General features: G+C 45.3%; 1 protein-coding gene across 1 annotated transcript in view; it reads right to left on the bottom strand.

The window, feature by feature from the left end:
- The window catches only part of LOC126474366 (UDP-glucosyltransferase 2-like), a 52,373-nt gene extending 26,976 nt beyond the window's left edge, over positions 1-25,397 (bottom strand). Inside the window, exon 1 of the mRNA XM_050101833.1 lies at positions 25,215-25,397. Coding sequence (XP_049957790.1) covers positions 25,215-25,397 — 183 coding nt within the window. The remainder of the gene's footprint in view (positions 1-25,214) is intronic.
- Positions 25,398-25,760: the final 363 nt, after the last annotated feature.

Genomic DNA, 25,760 nt, shown 5'->3' with positions numbered 1-25,760 from the left:
GAGAAGAATCTGAAACTCATTCTATAACTACATTACGCAGTCAGCTGAGTAGCTGTAAGTATGTATAACACTTGACACGATATTCTGTTCTTTTCTTTACTGCATGAGCTTGTTTGTCAGTGGACGTGAGCTTAAGAATTACCTGTAACAGACTTCGAATAGGTACGTTATTTAAAGATAACGCATTGCGGAGGATCAGGAACACTTTTTCCCGCCATATGTACATCGTCTGTACACTGGTTTACTGGCTACAGTGCACACGTGCATAAAAGTACGCCAGACAACGACCATCGTCACAGCTGAGCTTGCTAACGTATGTCAGTATGGTGTTTCTCCACTCTGAGGTGTGTGGCTCGAGACCGGGCGTTGGAATTAATTTTCATCTCTTGTATTTACCTGGCAAATGGACTGCGGCTCATGTGTAGTGCCCTTGAACACAAGATTTTGCGCCAATAGCCTGGACTAAATACTGGAAGTCCCCATAACGGTACATGGAGTGAGGGAATGACAAACTGTTGACTGAAATCCGTCCGATAGATGGGAAGTTAAGCTGGGTGGTCCCCTTGGTGCCTGTTTGAGAAGAGGCTACGTGCTGTCACAGGTTTCACTCTCCCTCTTCTCACATTTTAATAGAATACAAATAAGGCATTATACACTACTGGCCATTAAAATTGCTACACCACGAAGGTGACGTGCTACAGACGCGAAATTTAACCGACAGGAAGAAGATGCTGTAATGCTGTATATGCAAATGATTAGCTTTTCAGAGCATTCACACAAGGCTGGCGCCGGTGGCGACACCTACGACGTGCTCAAATGAGAAAGGTTTCCAACCGATTTCCCATACACAAACAGCAGTTCACCGGCGTTGCCTGGTGAAACGTTGTTGTGATGCCTCGTGTAAGGAGGTGAAATGCATAATCATCACGTATCCGACTTTGATAAACGTCGGATTGTAGCCTATCGCGATTGCGGTTTATCGTATCGCGACATTGCTGCTCGCGTTCGTCGAGATCCAATGACTGTTGTCAGAATATGGAATCGGTGGGTTCAGGAGGGTAATACGGAACGCCATGCTGGATCCCAACGGCCTCGTGTCACTAGCAGTTGAGATGACAGGCATCTTATCCGCATGGGTGTAACGGATCGTGTAGCCACGTCTCGATCACTGAGTGAACAGATGGGGACGTTTGCAAGACAACAACCAACTGCACGAACAGTTCGACGACATTTGCAGCAGCATGGACTATCAGCTCAGAGAGCATGGCTGCGCCGGCCGGTGTGGCCGAGCGGTTCTAGGCGCTTGAGCCCAGAACCGCGCTGCTGCTGCGGTCGCAGGTTCGAATCCTGCCCCGGGCATGGATGTGTGTGATGTCCTTAGGTTAGTTAGGTTTAAGGTGTTCTAAGTTCTAGGGGACTGATGACCTCAGATGTTAAGTCACATAGTGCTCACAGCCATTTGAACCATTTGAACCATGGCTGCGGTTACCCCTGACGCTGCAACACAGACAGGAGCGCCTGCGATGCTGTACTCATCGACGAACCTGGGTGCACGAATGGCAAAACGTCATTTTTTCGGACGAATCGAGGTTCTGTTTACAGCATCATGATGGCCTCATCCGTGTTTGGTGGCATCGCGGTGAACGCACATTGGAAGCGTGTATTCGTCATCGCCATACTGGCGTATCACCCGGCGTGATGGTATGTGGTGCCATTGGTTATACGTCTCAGTAACCTCTTGTTCGCATTGAAGGCACTTTGAACAGTGGACGTTACATTTCAGATGTGTTACGACCCGTGGCTCTACCCTTCATTAGATCTCTGCGAAACCTTACATTTCAGCAGGATAATGCACTACCGCAATTTGCTTGTCCTGTACGGGCCTTTCTGGACACAGAAAATGTTCGACTGCTGCCCTGGCCAGCACATTCTCCAGATCTCTCACCAATTAAAAAGGTCTGGTCAATGGTGGCCGAGCAACTGGCTCGTCAGAACACGCCAGTCACTATATTTGATGAACTGTGATATGGTGTTGAAGCTGCATGGGCAGCTGTACCTGTACACGCCATCCAAGCTCTGTTTGACTCAATGCCCAGGCGTATCAAGGCCGTTATTACGGCCAGAGGTGGTTGTTCTGGCTACTGATTTCGCAGGATCTATGCACCCAAATAGCGTGAAAATGTAATGACATGTCAGTTCTAGTATAATATATTTGTCCAATGAATACCCGTTTATCATCCGCGTTTCTTCTTGGTGTACCAATTTTAATGGCCAGTACACATACCCATTACAATCACCTACACTTAACAGATCCATTTAAGACACAACTCTCATATTGTCACGAACTGCGAAGAAAGGGATCATACAACGAGGTGCCAAAAGACCTCCTAATATCGTGTCGGACATTCTTTATCCTTGGGGAAGCGCAGCAACTCGACGTGATATGCACTCTACAAGCCGTTGGTAGTCCCCTGCATAAATGATAAGCCTTGCTGCTTCTATGCAGGATTTTGTGGGCGTTCTGACCTCTCGACTGTGTCCCATAAATGTCCAATGGGATTCATGTCGGGCGAGATGGGTGGCCAAATCAAATCGCTGTAATTGTCCAGAATGTTCTTGAAACCAGTTGCGAACAATTATGGCCCAGAGACATGGCAATTTTAATTCATACAAATTCCAATGTTGTTTAGCAACATAACGTCCACAAATGGCTGAAAATAGTCTGTAAGTAGCCGAAGATAACCGTTTCCAGTGAATGATCAGTTCCATTCCATGTAAACATAGCCCGCACCATTATGCAGCCGGCCACCACTAGCTTGCACAGTGCCTTATTGACAACTATGATCCATGGCCTCGTGGGGTCTGGGCTACAATTGAACCATACCATCATCTCTTATCAAATGAATTCGTGACTCGTCTAACCAGGCCACAGTTTTCCAGTCTCTAGAGCCCAGCTGGTATGGTCACGATTCCAGCTGTTAACTGAGGCACTCGTGTCGGTCATCTGCTGCCATAGCCCATTAAAGAAAATTTCGCCTCATTGTCCTAACGGATATGTTCGTCGTGCGTCCTACATTGATTCCTGCCCAGTGTTGCTTGTCTGTTAGCACTGACAACTCTAAGCAAAACCCGCTGCTCTCATCGTTAAGTGAAGGTCGTAGGCCACTGCGTTGTCCATCGTGAGAGATAATAGCTGAAATTTGGTACTCTCGGCACACTCTTGTGGCTGTGAACCTCGGGATATTGAATTCGCTGACAATTTCCGAAATTGAATGTCCCATGCGTCTGACTCTAAGAACTATTCCGCGTTCGAAGTCGATTAATTTCCGCCGTGCGGCCGCAATCACTTGGGAAACCTTTTCACATTAATTACCTGAGTACTAACGACAGCTCCGCCAATGCACTGCCCGTTTCTGCCTTGTGTAGGCGATACTATCGCCGTCTGTATGTGTTGTAGTGCGCTGATGAAGCAAATCCTTCTCTATTAAGCTGCTGAATTTACACATAGGACTCTCCCAAGCCAACAGTAGCACTGAACTCTCTTTTGCGACGCTTCTGATATGCACAGTAAGCAGTTTAGTGATTACTGATGTGTCGTATTGGGATGGTCACACTTTTGTTTGTCATCGAGTGAATGTTTCTTCTTCTGTCGACTACAGAGATGGCTCAAATGGCTCTGAGCACTATGGGACTTAACTTCTGAGGTCATCAGTTCAAATGGTTCAAATGGCTCTGAGCACTATGCGACTTAATTTCTGAGGTCATCAGTCGCCTAGAACTTAGAACTAATTAAACCTAACTAACCTAAGGACATCACACACATCCATGCCCGACGCTGGATTCGAACCTGCGACCGTAGCGGTCGTGCGGTTCCAGACTGAAGCGCCTAGAACCGCTCGGCCTCCCCGGCCGGCGACTACAGAGATGACGTACTGCAACCACGTGACCGAGAGATGTGGCTGAGGCTCGGAATGAAAGCGGTTCGAACCCCATCTAGCTATCTAAATTTAGAATTTCCGGGGTTTCCCTAAATCGCCACGGAAATAAACCACATTAATTCTCTCGAAAAGATAGCGGCCGATTTCATTTACCTTTTTTACTAAGCACCGCTTTTAGATCGTGCAAAAGAAGCCACCTGTCGTTAAAACTTCATTATTTAAGCGTTTCGGGTGGGGAACATCATCTGAGTGTCTACCAAACACATCACAGTTGACATGAACGCACAACATAAATATGGAAATTTGTGGTAAGTTCCTATGGCACCAAACTGTTTAGGTCATCGGTCCCTAGCCTTACACACTACTTAATCTAACTGAAACTAACATTCGCTAAGGACAACACACACACCAGTGCCCGAGGGAGGACTCGAACCTCCGACGAGGGGAGCCGCGAGAACCGTGGCAAGGTGCCGGCAGACCGCGGGGATACCGCGCGCGGCGCACAACTTAAAGTTGGCCTATTAAGAATAGATGTAATTAAATCCACTGACAAACGATTTCACACAGTAAAGAAAAGAACTTAATACATAATATCATGTAAAGAGTTACTTATCGCACAACTGACTCCGTACTGCAGTTATAGAACCCAACTATCATAACATGTCACCTGGTGGCATGGTTGTACTGACGTTAGAATGCATCATCAAAAGTCAGCGGACAATTACTAAAACATTTAATGAAAATTTAGAGCCACAGAAACGTGCAAACAGAAGAACATCGTAAAGGAAGGAATATGTAGAGTTTAACATCCCATCGACTATAGGGGCAGACCATGAGCTCGGGGTAGGGAGGGATGGAGAACGAAATCGGCCGTGCCCTATACAGAGGATCTATCCCGGCATTTGGCTGGAGAAAGACAGGGAAAACATGGAAAATCTATATCTCGATGAATGGGCTGGGATTTGAATCGTCGCTTCCAAAAATGGGAGTCCGACCTTGTAACCACTGTGGCACCTCACTTCGTAACATCATAAATACGCGCATCAAAAAATGTTTTGCATCACCCCAGTTCCCAGAACTACTGAAGATAGACGTTGACTGTGGATACTGTTTCGCAGTCAGTCCCTTTGACTGTTCAGAGATGTCACTAAACCCGCCCAAAGATGTGAACAACCATGCACGAGCAGCGCCTATTTGACGGACGGGATCCGACAGCCGATCAGTTCGTCATTCCACCAGGAAGGAGGTACACAGCTCTTATTGTCTGTAGTTCAACCATGCCTAGACGGGCAATACCGCGGATCCGTCGCGTCCGCATTGTTACTTTGTGACAGGAAGGGCTCTCAACAAGAGAAGTGTCCAGGCGTCTCGGAGTGAACCAAAGCGATGTTGTTCGGACATGGAGGAGATACAGAGAGATAGGAACTGTCGATGATATGCCTCGCTCACGCCGCCCAAGGGCTACTACTGCAGTGGATGACCGTTACCTATGGATTATGGCTCGAAGGAACCCTGACAGCAACGCCACCATGTTGAATAATGCTTTTCGTGCAGCCACAGGACTTCGTGTTACGATTCAAACTGTGCCCAATAATCTGCAAGATGCGCAACTTCACTCCCGACGTCCATGGCGAGGTCCATCTTTGCAACCACGACACCATGCAGCGCGGTACAGATGGGCCCGACAACATGCCGAATGTGCCCCTCAGTGGCATCACGCTCTCTTCACCGTTGAGTGTCGCATATGCCTTGAACCAGACAATCGTCAGAGACGTGTTTGGAAGCAACCTCAGCAGGCCGAACGCCTTAGACACACTGTGCAGCGAGTGCAGAAAGGTGGAGATTCCCTGCTGTTTTGGGGTGGCATTATGTGGGGCCGACGTCTGCCGCTGGTCGTCATGGTAGGCGACGTCATGGTTGTACGATACGTGATTGCCATCCTCCGACCGATAGTGCAACCATGTCGGCAGCATACTGGCGAGGCATTCGTCTTCATGGACGACAGTTCGCGCTCCCATCATGCACATCTTGTGAATGACTTCCTTCAGGATAACGACATCGCTCGATTAGAGTGGCCAGCATGTTCTCCAGACATGAACCCTTACGAACATGCCTGGGATAGATTGAAAAATACTGTTTATGGACGACGTTCCCCACCAACCACCCTGAGGGATCTACGCCCTATCGCCGTTGAGGAGTGGGACAATCTGGACCAACAGTGCCTTGATTAACTTGTGGATAGTATGCCACAACGAATACAGGTATGCATCAGTGCAAAATGACGTGCTACTGGGTATTAGAGATACCGGTGTGTACAGCAATCTGGAGCACCACCTCTGAAGGTCTCGCTATATGGTGGTACAACATGTAATGTGTGATGTTCATGAGCAATAAAAACGGCGGAAATGATGTTTATGTTGATCTCTATTCAAATGGTTCAAATGGCTCTGAGCACTATGGGACTTAACATCTGTGGTCATCAGTCCCCCAGAACTTAAAACTACTTAAATCTAACTAACCTAAGGACATCACACACATCCATGCCCGAGGCAGGATTCGAACCTGCGACCGTAGCGGTCACGCGGATCTCTATTCCAATTCTCTGTAAAGGTTCCGGAACTCTTGGAACTGACGTGATGCAAAACTTTTTTTGATGTGTGTACATGTGGTATGAGCAAGGGATGATGGAAAGAGGAGGAAGAGAGGACAGCGTGAAACAATCCTGGCTCATGCAGTCCGCACATTTGCTCCACCTGTAACCACCTTGTATTCAGTGGGACGTTAAACATATTTTTTTTTCTTTCTTCTATGTATCACATCAGTGATGGGATAAACACATTATTATGAGTATTAATGGTTTCCAGAAACTTGATATTTATTCAATTCGGTCTACGTATGCAGTGAGACACGGCGAAATCATTAAAATGGTTCACATTAATGTAACATTGGTTTCTAAATTTTTAACGAGATTTGTTTTAAGTTCTAAACAATGTATTCATAGTTCCTTCATCAAATAGACCGCATTTACATACAGAATCGTTTCTACATATTTCCATGGCGATAAACGTAAATTGACAAAAATATTGTTGGATGCTTTCTCTCCAGATGTTCTCTCAGGTTACTGTCAGTCATTTTGGGACATAATGTTTGATTACAAATATCGTACCATGCAAATTCGTAACTTTCGTCTGTTACAGTAACATATCTTCACAAATAACTTGACTTATGCCTGCCAATTATTTTTAGCAACCGGAAACGAACACAGACAAAACTGAATCTAGGATTACCATGCTTTACTTTATGTAATTCTAGCGGAGAAACGCGGTGTTGCCCAGGTACTTATTTATAGCTATGCGACCACGCCCGTACTGCCCAACGTCTGGCCTTGTACTTAATATTTATGACGTCATATCTTCTGAACTATGTGTTCTCCAGTGATATAAATATTTTGGCATATCGCCACCATAAGTGATTATCGACCGAAAAATGTGTTGCGAATGGAGTTACTAGTAAAGAAGTAATTAATTTAAACATCATACATGATGCGGCAGTTTTTCAAATTCAAATGGTTCGAATGACTCTGAGCACTATGGGACTTAACTTCTAAGGTCATCAGTCCCCTACAACTTAGAACTAATTAAACCTAACTAACCTAAGGACATCACACACATCCATGCCCGAGGCAGGATTCGAACCTGCGACCGTAGCGATCGCGCGGTTCCAGACTGTAGCGCCTAGAAACGCTCGGCCACCTCGGCCGGCGCAGTTTTTCACCCAACCCTTTTCTTCTACTTACCTACATGCATCTGTATGATTACTCTCCAACTAACAACTAAGTGCCAGGCAGAGGGTTCATCAAATCATCTTTAAGCTACCGCTCCACTCTAGCTTTCCGTGCGAGCTCAGATTTCTCTTGTTTTATTATGATGATCATTTCCAATATGTAGGCGGGTGCTAGCAAAATATTTTCTCACTGTGAGGAGAAAGTTGGTGATTGAAATTTCATGAGAAGGTCCTGCCGCAGCGAAAAACGCCTTTGTTTTTATGACTGACCTCCCAGTTCGTTTATCAGATCAATGGTAATCTCCTGAACTATATGTTGTACAGTGACAGTAAGGTATACCTGTACCAAGTTTGGCTGAAATCGGTCCTGTGGTTTTGGAGGAGGTGTGGAACATACACACAATGTTAATACCTGCTCACAAGAGCACAGAATACACTCGGAGCTACGAATGTTTCGCCCCTTCCGCGAAAAGAAAGCTGCACTTCTGACGACTTGTTTTTTTCATTCTTCACTAGCACAGCCAGTGAGATGGGGCAATGATTCCAACAATGGTCCGCATTTGGGAGGACGACGGTTCAAAATTCGCGTCAGGCTATGCACAATATGTTTTCCGCGATTTCCCTCATCTGCCACGGGAAAATGCTGGGATGGTTCCTTTGTAAAGAGCACGGTCGATTTCCTTCACCATTCTTGAAACATTTCCAGCTTCTGCTTCGTCTCTAATGACCTCAACGTCGACGGGACGCTAAACCTTAATCTTATTTCCTTCACTCCTTTTCCAGAATCGCTGTTATATATTTCCCTGTCTCGTTGAGCTTAGTCGACCTTTTATTTTTCACCTGCCTCTCGATAAGTCATTTCCATTCAACATGTAGTGCAAAAGCCTTTTGATCGTTCATTAACTACTCTCTTCATAGCTTCAACGTACCAAGAAGATACTGCGCTTCGTAACTGCGTTTATCTTCGACACCGCCTCGAGATATATAAAATACCCGTTTTCTGGGTTAAACATTTACATACCAGTTACACAGCAAATATTGTTTCCTTGAGAATATAAGTTACTCAGTGCACATCTTTAAACAACACATCGAGTGATCCATCCAATCAGCCACTTCTCACGCTGTCCACACCTATCCCTTAAACTGTGAGCTGCTAACGAAGACAGAATTTCCATCCGCGAGTAACACTGCCCGTGTGGAGCTATTACGGAGTAGCGGCTGCCACTTGGAACGGCTTCGGGGAAACACAAAACTGTTCGTGTGCTTCCTAGGAGTGTGGCCATTGTGCTGATCACACGAGACGTCTCAGTTTAAAGAGCTCCGAGACGGAATTCTGAGTCTGTCTACTGCTGTGGCAAGGCGTGAATGGTAAGAGTATTGGTTTGTTGTACATTAATGAAATTTGTAACTGACACCAGCACTAAATTATTGGGGCGGGAGGATTCAATAGATACAGTGCATATCACTAGGGGGTCTAAACATGAGATCCCCTTGAAAGAAGTTGAAAAAATTAGGACCTAAAACCGCTTTATGGAGCATTCTCAATGCCTATACATTATGTCCTAAACAATCGTTTTCAAACTAAATTCTTTTTGGTGAGTAATACAAGCGCATTTGATTCACTGGAACGTTAGTAAATCCTGAAAACTGTAAATTCTTACTGCACAAGTAACGGTATCATTTTTTGTCAACTAAGACTCAAAAAACTTAAATCGCTTTTCAAATAATATTATGGAGGACTCGCGTCTGCGATCCCCCGCCCCCGCCCCCGGACGCTGTGCTCATGGCTAGAGGAAAAGTTGTTTAGTTTCATGGCCATTGCCAGAAGAAACGTATTTTAGCTTCATAGCTACACAAGACGAGGAGTGTGACGAAAATTCGCTTCTCTGTTTGTGAATGTAATATACCCATAGCGAATCGTGTTATTGCTTCATAGTTACAATTCAGTAGCGGTATTATTTTAACAGCTATGTTAAATATCGCCCACCCTTGAGCCAAATGAGTGACTTTTCAAAGTTCCCTCGCAGTCTCTGTCTCTAGAAGACAATGCCTGTCTGCCCTAGCGGACGAATATGTGGTGAAGATGCGTATGCTACGTAGACAGATCCCACATGATCCCACATATGATTTGCAGAGAGCCGAGTAGCGATGAATAGGGGGAGAAGAACCGCAGATGACCTGCGACCAAGGACGCATGCAGAGCTGTGCAGGAACTTCGTGGACATCCATCATTGCTCTTTCAACAGCCTCAAAGAGAGCATACTACGATGCTGCCAAGCATGTGTGGTGGCTGCAGGTATCCTTTATTTTGTTAAGTACAAATGTCAAATACAAACACCAGTTTTCTTACTCTTTCTTGGCAAAGGATGAATCCTTTATACCTCAGTTAGTTAGTTACTTAGTTCTGCGTCCCATGCACGACCATAAACGTTATTATCAGGAATTTTTGAACTAAATAAAGGACTGTAGTAACTGTTTCACGTCTCTATACTTGCCAATTATAGTTTTGCATACGTCTACTTATTTCTAATCAAGAGTTGCTGTATGGTGAAGAAAATGTTGTTAAGAAGATACCACTTAAGTCTTCATGTGGAAACACTTCTAAGGTCCTTCATACATTCCATTCCCATACAAAAAGTTATCAAAGAGTATCATAGGTCCGTATTTCACACCTTGTGACTAAGTTAGATTCACTAGAACGAAATTAAAATTATTTTTCTTTCTCTTACTGTATTTGTGAACTGGTTCATAACTCTGAAACTGCAGTGAATTGTGGGCAATAAATATCTTTAGGAAATATATGTACTGTAAAGCTGTGGCCAATATTCTCAGTTACCTTACGATTATTTTAATTATTTTCCGTTGTACAATGAGTGCTTAATGAGGGGTTATTACAGGAAAGGTCACTTGTGGACTTACGCTAAACACACTGGCGGAAAACCATCGCAACACTAAGAAGAAGTAGTGCGACATAAAAGAAAGTTGATAGGCATGTTGTCGCACCTATTTCTTTTCGAATTTCGCGTCTGTCGCGTAAGAGTGGCGCTATTAGGCCCACTACGAGGATGGAAATCATGTATTTTTCGAATACACGCTGTTAAGGTCATCAGCGTTAGTCACCTTTCAGACTGGACGTGGTGAGTTGATGCTACTCAAGAATGGCTTTAACGCGGCAAAGACACCATTCTCACCGCATCACTGACTTTGAGAGGGGCCGTATAACAGGGCTACGAGAAGCTGGATTTTCCTTCTGCAATACTGCGGAAAGACTTGACAGGAATGTAACCACTGTATATAGTTGTTGGCAGTGGTGGTCGCAAGAAGACCGGGCTCTGAAGGGCCACGCGGCACTACCGAGAGGAGAGACCATCGTGTTGTGGCGCATCGTACTGCATGTCCAGCAGCAATGTGAGCACAGTGGCACAATGAACTGCTGTAAATCGTTTACTTCAAGGACAGCACCGAGCCAGACGCCGCATACCGTACAATCCACTGATGCTAATCTACCGTCATTTGGGACTTCGGTGGTGTCAAAGGACAGTCACTGAAGGGCACGGTGGAGGTATGTTGTGTTCTCTGATAAAAGCTGGTTCCGCCTCGGTGGCAGTGATGGTTGTTGTAGGATAGAAAAAGCCCAGTTGAGGGCCTGCTGCCAATCTGAGTGCTAGACGCACTGGACCGACACCTGGAGTTATAATCTGTGGTTGAAATTTCGTTTGAGCACTCACGGTTATCCTACGCACCCTGACTGCAAATCTGTGATGCAGAATCCACTCGAGCACATGACATGACGTCATCCGAAAACAACTTTAACTGTCCCTGTACTGACCTACCATGCGCAACAGCGCAATAGGCTGCTGTCACTGTCTGCACACACGCATCTCTCGCACGCTCTGTCCTTAGTACTTCGCTATGACGTTACGATTGAATGAGCGAAAGGAGTAGGGGGGGGGGGGGTGAAACTCATATGGGGACTTCCGGTAACACGATCTTGGTTCGCTGCCAGGCCACTTGGAACGCTGCAAGTTTATCAAGCAAACATCTCGTCTTCTTATTGGGCGATTTAAATCCTTCCATATTTGTTTTGATTTCGTTCAGGACAAATGGAAATGGAAATGAGCGTTTGGCGTCATTGGCCGGGAGGCCCCTTGCGGGGCAGGTCCGGCGGCCGAGGTGCAGGTCTCATTGCATTCGGCGCCACATTGGGCGACCTGCGCGCCAGATGGGGATGAAATGATGATGAAGACAACACAACACCTAGTCCCTGAGAGGAGAAAATTCCCCAACCGGAAATCGAACCCGGGCCCTTAGGACGGCAATCCGTCACGCTGACCACTCAGCTATCGGGGCAGACGGTTCAGGACAGAAGTTGATTTCATCGCACTGTGTTACTGACAGAGTACAACTTCATATGTTTATTGCACTCTATAAATTGCACTGTTAATATTTTACTCGTTTTGCGCTTGATCTTGCTCGCATCTGTAATATGGGGTGGAGAAAATAATTCCTTATTTGTTTTCGTTTCATATAAAACAGAAGCTGGTTTCGTTGTACAATTTTCTGTGGCCATTTATTCCTCCTGTAAACCCGTCTGTGAACTGATCGACTTAAATGCGTCGAAATTACGTTGTTCGTATTCTTTTTTATTTTAGTTCGAATCCATTTATCGTACCTTCCCGCATTTAATGGAGAACTCCATGTTCGCAGCTATTGACAGAATTGCTATTCAACTTTATTACAGCTTTTCAGGAACCGCTTCGAATGATGTTCCTCCTTCCCATTTAGTATACATTTTTGAATTAGTGTCTGAGTACGTAGCTCATGTACCAGTTACTATTATGCAGCAAAAACATTCTACTCGATGGGCATAATTGCACATGGGATTGTGTGAACATACTTCCACAGTACTGAATGCTCCGGCATTTAGTAAACTCTAGTTATAAAAATTTCACTAGTAGATCCATTGATGAAAGTATGAGAATGTGTATAATTTGCTTTTAAATTTCCATCAGGGTGGGAAGATGATTATAGCATATTGATTTCTGCTGAGATATATTGCTTGTAGTACATGTTAATAACTTTTGAATACATGTGCGTAACTACTGTTACATTTTTAGCATTTACAAGCAAGGGTGTTTGGGCCACTAAGAGAAAATAACGCCTCTTAAGCACATGTCTAAACCTAAAACTCATCTGACGTGACAGAAGCTGGTTTCATCGTATTGTGTTCACGATTATTACTTCTTCTTCATGTTGTACTCATTGAATTGCTTTGTGAATATCTTGCTAGCAATCTGCTTAATTTTTGCGTAGACTCATAATATTGTGTGGTGTAAATGAATCCACGATTGCCTGTTTGTTTTCTGTATCACATAAATACAAGCTGAACTGATCGCATAAGTATAAACTGCAATATTTGGTTTCAAAAATAAATTATTTTAGATACAAAAGGCAACCACGACGTCTTTTATAAAATTTTACATGATTGTGAAACCCAGCTATGAGAAGTTGATCTTGGTTTTTGATTGAGATTTCTGGAATATATCGATAGATGGACGTAAATGGACAAACAAATGATTACAATGTCAAAAAAATTATTTATTCAAGAGAAAGCGCTTCACAAACTGAGCAAATCAATAATGCGTTGGTCCACCTCTGGCCCTTATTCAAGCGGTTATTCGGCTAGGCATTGGTTGACAGAGTTGTTGGATGTCATCCTGAGGGATACCGCGCCAAATTCTGTCGAACTGGTGCATTGTTGTTGTTGTGGTCTTCCGTCTTCTGCCTGGTTTGAGGCAGCTCTTCATGCTACTATGTCCTGTGCAAGCGTCTTCATCTCCGAGCAACTGCTTCAATCTACATCCTTTTGAACCTGCTTCTCTATTCATCTCTTGGTCTGCTTCTACGAGTTTTGCCCTCCATACTCCCCTCCAGTGCTAAAATGGTAATTCTTTGATGCCACAGAATGTATCCTACCAACCTATCCCTTCTTCAAGTCAAGTTGTGCCACAAGTTCCTCTTCTCTCCAATACTATTCAGTACCTCCTCATTAATTACATGATCTAGCCAACTAATCTTCAGCATCCTTCTGCAGCACGCCATTTCAAAAGCTACTGCTCTCTTCTAGTCTACGCTATTTATCGTCCATGTTTCACTTCCATACATGACTACACTCCATACAAATACTTACAGAAAAGACTTCCCGACACCTAAATCTATACTCGATGTTAACAAATTTCTCTTCTTCAGGAACGCTTTCCTTGCCATAGCCAGTCTACATTTTATATCCTCTCTACTTCGACCATCATCAGTTATTTTGCTGCCCAAATAGCAAAACTCATCCACTGCTTTAAGTGTCTTATTTCCTTATCTCATTCCCTCAGAATCACCTGATTTAATTCGACTACATTCCATTATCCTCGTTTTGCTTTTGTTGATTTTCATCTTATATCCTACTTCCAAGACACTGTCCATACCGTTCAACTGCTCTTCCAGGTCCTTTGCTGTCTCTGACAGAATTACGATGTCGTCGGGAAACCTCAAAGTTTTAATTTATTCTGCCGGCCGGTGTGGCCCAGCGGTTCTAGGTGCTTCAGTCTGGAACCGCGCGACCGTTACGGTCGCAGATTCGAATCCTGCCTCGGGAATGAATGTGTGTGATGTCCTTAGGTTAGTTAGGTTTAAGTTGTTCTAAGTTCTAGGGGACTGATGACTTCAGATATTAAGTCCCATAGTTCTCAGAGCCATTTGAACCATTTTCATTTCTTCTCCATGGACTTTTACTCCTACTCCACATTTTTCTGTTGTTTCCATTACTGTTTGCTCAATATACAGATTGAATAACACATAGAACACAGAAAATGTTGTGGGGAAGGCTAACCAAACGGCACTTAGGATCTGTAACAGATCTACTAAGGAGACCGCCTACACTACAATTGTCCGTCCTCTTTTGGAATACGGCTACGCGGTGCGAAATCCTTATCAGGTAGGATTAGATTAGATTGGATTAGATTTACTTTCATTCCAAATGATCCATAGTGAGGAGGTCATCCGGGATGTAGAACACGTCAGCAAAACAACAATACATGACAAATATTTACAACTAAAACAAATAAGCTAATGTACCATTCCACAGCTCCCAAGTGGAATGATCGTCATTTTTTAATGAACACTATATGAAAGAGTCATTTTACAAATACTAATGCACAGAATTTAAAATAAAAAAGCTCAAACAAGGACAGCTTTGTATTATCGCGAAATAGGGGAGAGAGTGTGACTGAAATGATACAGTATTTGGGATGGACATCATCAGTTTTTCGTTGTGGAGAGATCTTCTCACGAAATTCCGATTACCAACTTTTTCATCCGAATGCGAAAATATTTTTTTGATGCCGACCTACATAGGGAGAAACGATCACCATGATAAAACAAGGTAAATCAGAGCTCGTACACAAAGATATAGATGTTCGTTCTTCCCGCACGCTATACGAGATTGGAATAATAGAGAATTATGAAGATGGTTCGATGAACCTTCTGCCAGGCACTTAAATGTGATTTTCTGAGTGTCCATGTATATGCAGATGAGCATCTGGGACAGGCTACAACCCTTTCTCACTCCCTTCTCAACCACTACTTCCCTTTCATGCCCTTGACTCTTTATAACTGCCATCTGGTTTCTGTACAAATTGTAAAGAGCATTTCGCTCTCTATATTTTATTCCTGCCACCTTCAGAATTTGTAAGAGAGTTTGCCAGTCGACATCGTCAAAAGTTTTCTCTAAGTCTACAAATTCTATCTTCTAAGATAAGTCGTAGGGTCAATATTCCCTCGCGTGTTCCAGCATTTCAAAGGAATCCAAACTGATCACCCCCAAGGTCGGCTTCTACCAGTTTTTCCATTCGTCTGTGAGGAATTTGTGTTACTATTTTGCAACCGTAACTTACTAAACTGATAGTTCGGTAATTTTTACACCTGTCAACACCTGCTTTCTTTGGGATTGGAATTACTATATTCTTCTTGAAGTCTGAAGATTTTTCGTCTGTCTCACACATCTTGCTCACCAGATGGTAGAGTTCTGTTATGGCTGGCTCTCCCCAGGCTATCAGTAGTTCTAATGGAATGTTGTCTATTCCTGGGGCCTTGTGTCAACTTAGGTCTTTCAGTGCTCTGACAAATTTTTCACGCAGTATCAATTTCTCCCATCTCACCTTCAGCTACATCCTCTTCCATATTGCCCTGAACTACATCGGCCTCGTATAGACCCTCTACATACTCCTTCCACCTGTCCGCTTTCCATTCTTTTCCATCTGAGCTCTTGATATTCTTACAAGTGGTTCTCTTTTCTCCATAGGTCTCTCTAATTTTCCTGTAGGCAGTATCTATCTTACTCCTAGTGATATATGCCTCCACATCTTTACATTTGTTCTCTAGCCGTTCTTGCTTAGCCATTTTGCAGTTCCTGTCGGTATCATTTTTGAGACGTTTGTATCGTCTTCATTTACTGCATTTTTATATTTTATCCTTTCATCAATTAAATTCAATACCTCTTCTGTTACTCAAGGATTTCTACTAACCCTCGTCTTTTTATTCACTTGATCCTCTCCTGCCTTCATTATTTCATCTCTCAAAGCTGCCCATTTTTCTTCTACTGTATTTCTTTCCCCTGTTCTTGTCAATTATACCCTAATGCTCTCTCTGAAACTCTCTACCCCCTGGTTCTTTCAGTTTATCCAGGTCCCATCTCCTTAAATTCACAAATTTTTGCAGTTTCTTAAGTTTTAATCTACAGTTCATAACCAATAAATTGTGGTCAGAGGCCAATGTCTTACAATTTAAAACCCGGTTCCTGAAATTCTGTCATACAATTATATAATCTATCTGAAACCGTCCAGTGTCTCCAAGCCTCTTGCACAAATACAACCTTCTTCCATGATTCTTAAACCAAGTGATTAAGTTATGTTCTGGGCAAAATTCTACCTGGTAGCTTCCTCTTTCATTCCTAACCCCAGTCTATGTGCACCTACTACTTTTCCTTCTCTTCCTATTCCTGTTATCGAATTCCAGTCCCCATGACCATCGAATTTTCGTCTCCCTTATCTGAATAATATCTTTTATCGCTTCATACATTTCTTCAATCTCTTCATCATCTGCGGAGACGTGGTAGACGTGGACTTCGTGTCTGTGTTGGCTACAATAATGCGTTCACTATGCTGTTCGTAGTAGCTTATCAGTGCTACTATTTTTTTTTATTCATGATTAAACTTACTCCTGCATTACCCTTGTTTGATTTTGCATTTATAATCCTGTATTCACCTGACCAGAAGTCATGTTCCTCCTGCCATCGAACATCACTAATTCCCAGTATATCTAACATTAATCTATCCATTTCCGTTTTTAAATTTTCTTACCTACCTGGCCGATTAAGCGATCTGACATTCCACGCTCCGATCAATAGAACGCCAGTTTTCTTTCTCCTTTGCCCGGAGATCCGATTGGGGACTATTTTAACTATGGAATATTTCCCAAGAGGAGGCCATCATCATTTAATCACATTAGATCATTAAAATCCCGAGCTGTTTGGAGAGTCCTGCCGATAATGCTCCAAATGTTCTCAATTTGTGGGAGGTCCAGCGACCTTGCTGGCCTAGATAGAGTTTGGTAACCACGAAGACAAACAGTAGAAACTCTCGCCCTGTGTGGGCGGCCATTATCTTTCTGAAATGTTAGGCGAGGATGGCTTGCCATGATGGGCAAAAAAACGGGATGTAGAATATGTCGACGTACCGCCGTGCTAAAGGATGCCGCAGATAAGAACTGAAGGGGTCGTGCTATGAAATAAATGGCACGCCACACAATCACTGCTGGCTGTCGGGCCATATGGTGGACCGAGTGAGATGGCGCAGTGGTTAGCACACTGGACTCGCATTTGGGAGGACGACGGTTCAAACCCGCGTCTGGCCATCCTGATTTAGGTTTTCTGTGATTTCCCTAAATCGCAAAATCCGGGATGGTTCCTTTGAAATGGCACGGCCGACTTCCTTCCCCATCCTTACCTAATCCGAAGCGACCAAAGACCTCTATGCCTGGTCCCCTCCCCCGAATCAACCGCCGGCCTGGGTGGCCGAGCTATTCTAGGCGCTACAGTCTGGTACCGGGTGACCGCTACGGTCGCAGGTTCGAATCCTGCCTCGGGCATGGATGTGTGTGATGTCCTTAGGTTAGTTATGTTCAAGTAGTTCTAAGTTCTAGGGGACTGATGACCTCAGAAGTTAAGTCCTATAGTGCTTAGAGCCATTTGAACCATTTTGAACCGAATCAACCACCACCACCATCTGACAGGTGACAGACAGGTTGGCGTTCGACTGCTGTCCAAGGCATCTACAAACACGACTTCGCTGGTCATCAGGGAGCAGTCCGAAACAGGTTCATCACTGGAGACATTTCTACTGCAGCCAAGGAGATTCCAGGCCGAGATTTGTTTGGAGGCGCCCCGGATAGCGGTGGGATACCAACCTAACATTCGCCCGCCATAAGGCCCGACAACCAGGAGTGTCGGTTGAGGGTGCATTTCCTTTCACGGCAACACTTCTTTGACTGACATCCGCTTACAGCACAGCGGTGGCCAACATCCAACAACTCCATCAATCAACGCCAAGCCGAATAACTGCGTGGACCACCGCGTTGTTGACGTGTACCATTTGTGGAGCACTTTCTCTTTAATAAACAATGGATTTTTTCTGAAATTCGAATCACTTGTTTGTCTGTTCATATACGTCATATCTATAGATTTCCGTCCCACTCGGATAATTCCTTTATGTTGAATCGTTTCTTCTTTTTTGTCTTAGAGCATACGAATAAAAAATTATCAACTAAATCGCGAATTTCGAATTAGAAATACGCATTTTCGTGATTTGTTTTCTCGTATTCAGAGTTCGCTGCGAGGACTCTAGGAGCGCTGCTGTCGTTCTTTACTTCCGTGTCGTACCATGGGCCTCGCACTTCTTATATTTTGTTGTCCTTCAGGGAGGAATACACATGTTTAGTGAGCGGCTGAATGTAACACGAAATGATGCTCGTGATAACACCAGTTCTGCCAGCTGATTAAAACAAAATGGTAGACCATTACCATAAAACAAGAACACTATTGGGCCCATGATGAAACCCCGAGAAACGCCCTTCGTGATTTTCCCCCATGAACATGATGTGGCGTCCCTACACTCAAACATCCTAGCGTACTTTTCCGTTAACAGTTTGTTAAAACAGATCTAAATAAAGATTGTTCTGAAACAAAGTAAACAATAAAAACGTTGTTGCTCTTAACAGAATATTATGACTGATACAACCAAATAACTTTGAATAGTCACAAAAAATAACAAATGCTTGCATTTTATTTTGTACTCAATAAAATTATAAATAGCTGCCTCATTAGAATAGCCCTTTTAAAAACATACTGTGATTGACTCATCACATTACATATTACACGGCCGCAGAGTTTGAGTTTCTTATTGAGATTTTTTTTATTCTATATGAATTTTTACTACTGAGGATAGTGGTATTTTCCTTATTTTAAATGGTGATATTTTTGTATCAGATTTACTTAGTACCACTTCCTCAATGACTGTTCGCTTACCCCTCTTAACTTCTTGCAAATTTTTAAACTTTTCGTGGTATGTTCCACTTTTTTGTCACTAATCACATTATTTTTTTTCTTTGAGATTTTCTGGAATGTTCATGTGAATGAAATTTGAACGACTCTGGGTCACGTTCTGATGCTCCATTGCCGGCCGAAGTGGCCGCGCGGTTCTGGCGCTGCAGTCTGGAACCGCGAGACCGCTGCGGTCGCAGGTTCGAATCCTGCCTCGGGCATGGATGTGTGTGATGTCCTTAGGTTAGTTAGGTTTAACTAGTTCTAAGTTCTAGGGGACTAATGACCGCAGCAGTTGAGTCCCATAGTGCTCAGAGCCATTTGAACCATTTTGATGCTCCATTAACCACAGAACAGCAGAGTTCTGGCACTGAGCGCCACGGGTTTTGAATCCGCGCCAGACGGCATGGACCTCGATTACCACTAGAGGTCTCTACAGCCGTCGCGCAATAAGCCGTGGCTGCGCGCGCTCTCCTGGCTCGCTACAACGTGAGGGCGCCACGGTGGAGCACGTGGTCCCAGCAGCCAATAGCGAGGTACCGTACCCTGTATATAAGCGCCTGCCTCTCCTTCAGCTAGCTTTTTGCTGCATGGTGTAACCAGTGGCACCTGAAACTCAATCCTTCCAAGACCCAGGCCATCATCGTAGGTCGTACCACTCTCTCCTTCCGGCTCCTGGATTTCTCCCTTACTGTCTGCACCCGTCCTGTCCGCCTTACCCCCACCCTCACCTACCTTGGCCTCACCATTGACCGTCACGTCACCTGGATCCCTCATATCCGCTCCATCCAATCCAAAGCCCACAACTGCCTCCGACTCCTGAAACTCCTCTCTGGCCAGACATGGGGGTTGCACCCCTCTACCATCCTCCACACCTACAAATCCTTAATCCGTCCCATCCTATGTTACGCCAGTCCTGCCTGGATATCTGCCCCCCTCCCCAAATTCTATAAGTCCCTCCAGATCCTTGAGCGTCATGCACTCTGCCTCGCCTTCCGTATACGCTTCCCGCCCCCCACGCGGATCCTCTATGATCTTATTCCTTTCCCCCATCTGCTCCTATTCCTCGAACATACCCGCATCCTCTACACCTCCCACCGTCTTGAACCCCCTCACCCCCTGGTTGCTCCTCTCCTCTCCAATCCCCGCCCCCTGCCACGTCTTCACCGTTGTGTCCCCCCTACCCTCCATCTCTACACCCTACATCTCCTTTCCCAAGGTGGCTTCCATCAACTTCCCCTCCCGGATGATGCCCTCTCTCCCTCCATTTATCCTTCCTATCAACTCTGATCCTCACTCTCCCTCCTTTCCTCTGTCCTTTTCCTGGGCTCCCTTTCCCCCCTCCTTCCATCCTCTTTCTTCCCCACCTCCCCTCTCTCTGCCCCCTTCTCTCCCCCGAGACCTTTTACATTTCCCTCCTCTGCCTCCTCTCATTCCCTCTCGCGTCTGCCCTTCTCCCCCTTTATTAGTCCTCTCCCTCCTTGGTTCCCCCCCCCCTTTTCGTTTTTTCCTCTCCTCCCTCCTTGTTTTTCCCCCTTCTCCAAGTCCCCCCCGCCAATCTGCCTTTGGATCGGGAGTGCCGTATTTGTGCCGCCATTTTCGTGCAGTGTTTTACAGTGTGTTTTTCCAGTGAGTGTTCCGTGTTGTGTCTTTTGGGAAGTGTAGCGAACAGCCATCATACTGTCGCTGGGTGTGATTTTTTATCTCTTGCGAACAGAAACCAGACTGTCGCCATGGTTTTTTTTAACTGTGTGTCTACTTTGTTCCTTGTCTGATTCCTGTGTATTTTATCAACATTGCCTACCCCTTTTGCTTTCTGTTTTAACTTTCCGCATTTTTACGCCATTTTACACTTTAAATCACCGTTTTATCGCCTGTTTTTCCTTGTTTCTTTCTTCTTCCTTTTTTTTTTAAAAAAAGTCTGTAGGCTATAGAGCAGCGTAGTAAGCTGCTGCCAGCCCGCCCCCTTTGGGGGGAACTGAATATCAACAAAGAAAAAAAAATGATCAGCTAGCAGGCGATCATTGTAGGCAGAACCACCTCTTCCTTCCGTCTCCACGGCTTCTATATCACCATTTATGGCCGTCCTTATCATCCTCACCCCTACTCTCAAATACCTTGGCGTCACCCTTGACTGTCACCTCTCCTGGACCTCCATCTCCGGACGATCCAAGCCAAGGCACGTTCCCGCCTCCATCTCCTCAAGCTCGTTTCTGCACATGGGATCTGGACCCCTCCACCATCCTCCATACCTATAAATCCCTCATCTGCCCTATCCTCTGCTACACAGGTCCTGCATGGATCTCCGCCCCTCCTACCTTTTACAAAGCCCTTCAAATCCTAGAACGCCATGTGCTCTGCCTCGCCTATTGCATCCGTCTCCCCTCCCGCACACAGATCCTGTATGACCTTATTCCGTTCCCGCACCTCCTCCTTTTCCTTGAACAGATACGGATCCTCTACACCTGCCATAAACTTGATCCCCCTCACCCTCTTGTCTCTCCCATCCTCTCCCACCACTGTCTGCTGCCGCGCCTCTATTCCTACGTCCCACCTGATCTCCATGTCTCCACTCTCCATACCCTCGTCCAAGGTGGCTTCCACCAACTCCCCCTCCCTGATGATGCCCTCATCCCCTCCATCTACCCCTCCTACCAACTTTTATACTCCCCTTCCACACCCTGTGTTTTTTTGTTAGGACACCCTCTCTCCCTTCTCTCCCTCCTCCCTTCCTCCCCCCCTCCTCCCCTTGGGCTTCCCCTACCCCCTACCTTCTTTCCTCCATCTCCTCTACCACTGGCATCTACACCCTCCCCTCTCCCTCCTCCCCCAACTTTTACCCTTTTTGGCAGGTCCCCGGACTCGTACACGTCAAGTGAACATTCACACCCCAGAGATCATCGCCGTCGGTTCTTTGCGTGTGCCGTCGTGTTAGTGCTTTAGTGTTTCACCGCTCACGCTCCATCGTTCACGTGTGTTATTTCAGTCAAGTTTCTTATTTTACTACACCTGCGAACGGCTCCGTGTTTTGTACTCATGTGTCTACTGTTTTTTGTACTTCATTATGTTTTGTTTTTCTATGTCTTCCTTGTTGCTATTTGTACTAGCTGTAGCCGAAGAGCAGCGTAAGATTGCCGCTGTCGGCCCACCTTTGTATAAGGTGTTAAAGTAAAAATAAAGAAAAAAGAGCTCAGCTAGGCAGTCCTATATTCGTGGAGTCTATCGACATCGCTTCAACAGACAGAGTGTTTGGAGTACTTCGTTTCCGTTACTAGTGGACGTTGTGCATTCGTGTCGCTTGTCACCCCGTTGCTTATTGTCGTCGTAAGGTCTCCCTTGGTCGTCCGTCGTTGTTCGTGTCCGTCCTTTCCCGTTCGTTCGTTGTTCGCGGGCCGCTCCCGTTTGGTTCCGCCGCGCTTCGTTCTCGGCAACCCCGCTACCGTTCCGGTAGTGGTTACAACAAAAGTGTTTATTTAAATTTAGCGTTTCCGAAAATTCATTATATTTCGTCAGTATTTCAGAGTTATTAAAGGAGTGTTTAAGACATAACTCTACAGCTTGTCTTGCATTTAAGGACAGTTATTGCTTCGTAGTTAAACCTACACTGTTTCTTAAAAAGAGTGAAGCACCGGAATAAATGGTTGGAGGTCAATCTAACTTCATACGTGTGCCGCACTCGGCGGGTATGGAAATTATTAGAGTTGCAATTCTACCCGTAAGGTAAGAGCAGTGGATAGTGTTACTAGTGTTTAGTGTTGTTACCAGGTACGATAGGTATGTAAGGGGCGTGGGCAGTGTCAGATGTTGAGTGAACTCTGTGAAGGACACGAAGATGCCGCTTACTCGTGTCAGACATCGTTATCAGCAACAGAGTTTCAAAGCAATCTTACTGTGGGTCTCCATTTGACTGGGTGGTCTTATCGTGCTGTGTCCAGATTCGTGTGGCACCTGGACTCGACCGTGGCCCGATGTTGGACTGCATGGAACGGACGGCAGGCATACTCGTCGAAAAGCTTTCGGTCGAGCAATTCTGACCACCAGAAGGGACGATCGCCGTATTGTGCACTAAACACATCGTAAACCCTTCTGCCCTCCGAAAAAAAGTAATAAACTTCCCGCAACATTTTGTGCCATCGCACATAATTGGACGGAGACAAGCAGGAGCCAGACTAGGGAGCAGCCGTCCGACGCGTATTCTGCCGTTAACATCGCAACACAGACGGCTGCTTTTGGAGGAGTGCATTGATAGGGAAGCGAGGACTGGTTATGAATGGCGTCGCACTGCGTTCAGCGATGAATCGCGGTTCGTCACTACCCAGTCTGAGCATCGTCAGTAAGTGCGACGGCGAGTCGGTGATAAGCCCCATTCCTCCAATGTTTTGGAGAGGCCCAGCAGTGTTGCCGGCCGCTGTGGCAGAGCGATTCTAGGCGCTTCAGTCCGGAACCGCGCTGCTACTACGGTCGCAGGTTCGAATCCTGCCTCGGGCATGGATGTGTGCGATGTCCTTAGCTTAGTTCGGTTTAAGTATAGGGGACTAATGACCTCAGATGTTAACCCCCATATTGCTTAGAGCTATTTGAACCATTTTGAACCCAACAGTGTTAATCCTGACGTCGTAGTGTGGGCAGACATCAGGAATAACTTCTGGTCATGGCTGGTAGTGACTGAAAGAACTCTGACGGCACAGTGGTACGTCATGGACATCCTGCGGCCTCGTGTGTGAGATTCTTTAAAAGTGTAATTCTCTTCCACACATGACATGTGTCTCTACGAGCTGGCTGCGCGATATGAGATACTCTGTTGGCCAGCAAGATGCTGAGTTCCCCCCGATGGATTAGGATATCGACGAGCAGTTACAACAGCTGTGGGCCGGCTTGCCGCAGGAGAGGATACAACGTCTTCCCGACACCCTGCGCAACCGAAACAATGCACACATCCAGGCCATACTGATAAGTGGACTCATACCGACAGGTTCCTTATAAATCTGACTCGACTTAATCTCTGAACTACCTCGAGATGACTGGGTGCTTATGTTGTACTCATTTCATCATCATTCGTGAATGTGGCGCGTTTGGACTGAACGAAGGTTGGGACTTTGTACGGGCGCTGATAACCGCGCAGTTGAGCGCCCCAAAACCCAAACATCATCATCATCATCATCTCTGAACCAACTTACAGAACCAATTCAGTTTAATGCAAGCACCTTGCAGTTGACAAAAGCAGCCGTTATGTTTCGATAACAGACTGTGATACGACCTGATTTTCATAATGTACAGTTGATTCCAGAGCCTCAGTTCGATCCTCAGTTTGGTACAAGGAGGAGATGGAAAGAGGATCGGCGTCCAGTCGGTATCGTTAGAACTGGTAAAGAATTACAGAAAAAATGGAGAGCTGCAAGCTATACCTGTGAGCCCACAATATTAGCGTCCAGGAAGCAGCGATAGGTCGACAACTTTCCGTGGACCCCTGACCATAAACTCTTTTTGGGTTATTCAGTGGCAGTAAGGGATATCAGAACATTGCGGATTAAGGACAACTGCTCATGGAATGAATGTTATCTTCTTAGTGTATACTGTCACAGACAAAAAAATTCCACATGCACTTCCAACTCTCGACGTCTATTTAGAGATTTATTTTTTTCCACCTGCTCTTCCGACTCTCGACATCTGTAGAGGTTTTTATCTATGTACTATAATTTAAACGGTTTCACAATCGTTCTTTTGATGTTTAAGAATTTTTTTCTACCTCCACTAGAAAGTGAAGAAACCTACATTCCATATTGAAGAACCCGTAAGCCACGCCAACGACTTTGACTCTAAAAATTATTTTCTGTCGAAGGTGCACTTACTCTTATCGGGTCCGTTGTCATGACTGTGACCTGATGGCCTCTCTTGGCGAGCTCGAGAGCTATCAGTCTGAAAGGCAGCTGGTGGCTGATGGAGGCCGTCGGGATGATGCCCAGGATCCTGGCTGAGTGGGCCACTCGAGCCGCCAGCATCACTACTAGTATCAGCGTCACGGAGCCATTCATTGTGAAAATGGCACAGTCTCACCTGCAGGCAGGGTTAACGACAACGTAAAAGAAACCTGAGTACAAATTTGTGGCATTCTGAAGAGATGACATAAAAAAACGTTTTGAAATTACAATGAAATCCAGACCATTTGCTGCTTACAGGCATTGATAAATATCAACGGGGACATCTGAAAATGTGTGCGCAGACCTGGACTCGAACCCAGGATCACCTGATTATATGGCAGACAGTGTATCCGACTGAGCCACCGAGGACACAGAGGACGGAGTGACTGCAGGGACTGATCTCTGGCAAACTCCCCGTGAGATCCACATTTCCAACTTACTGTCCACACATTACATTTGTTGTGCCCCTGCCCACTA

This window comes from Schistocerca serialis, chromosome 4, assembly GCF_023864345.2.
Source record: "Schistocerca serialis cubense isolate TAMUIC-IGC-003099 chromosome 4, iqSchSeri2.2, whole genome shotgun sequence".
Taxonomy (NCBI): domain Eukaryota; kingdom Metazoa; phylum Arthropoda; class Insecta; order Orthoptera; family Acrididae; genus Schistocerca; species Schistocerca serialis.
This window is presented reverse-complemented; position numbering and strand designations above follow the sequence as displayed.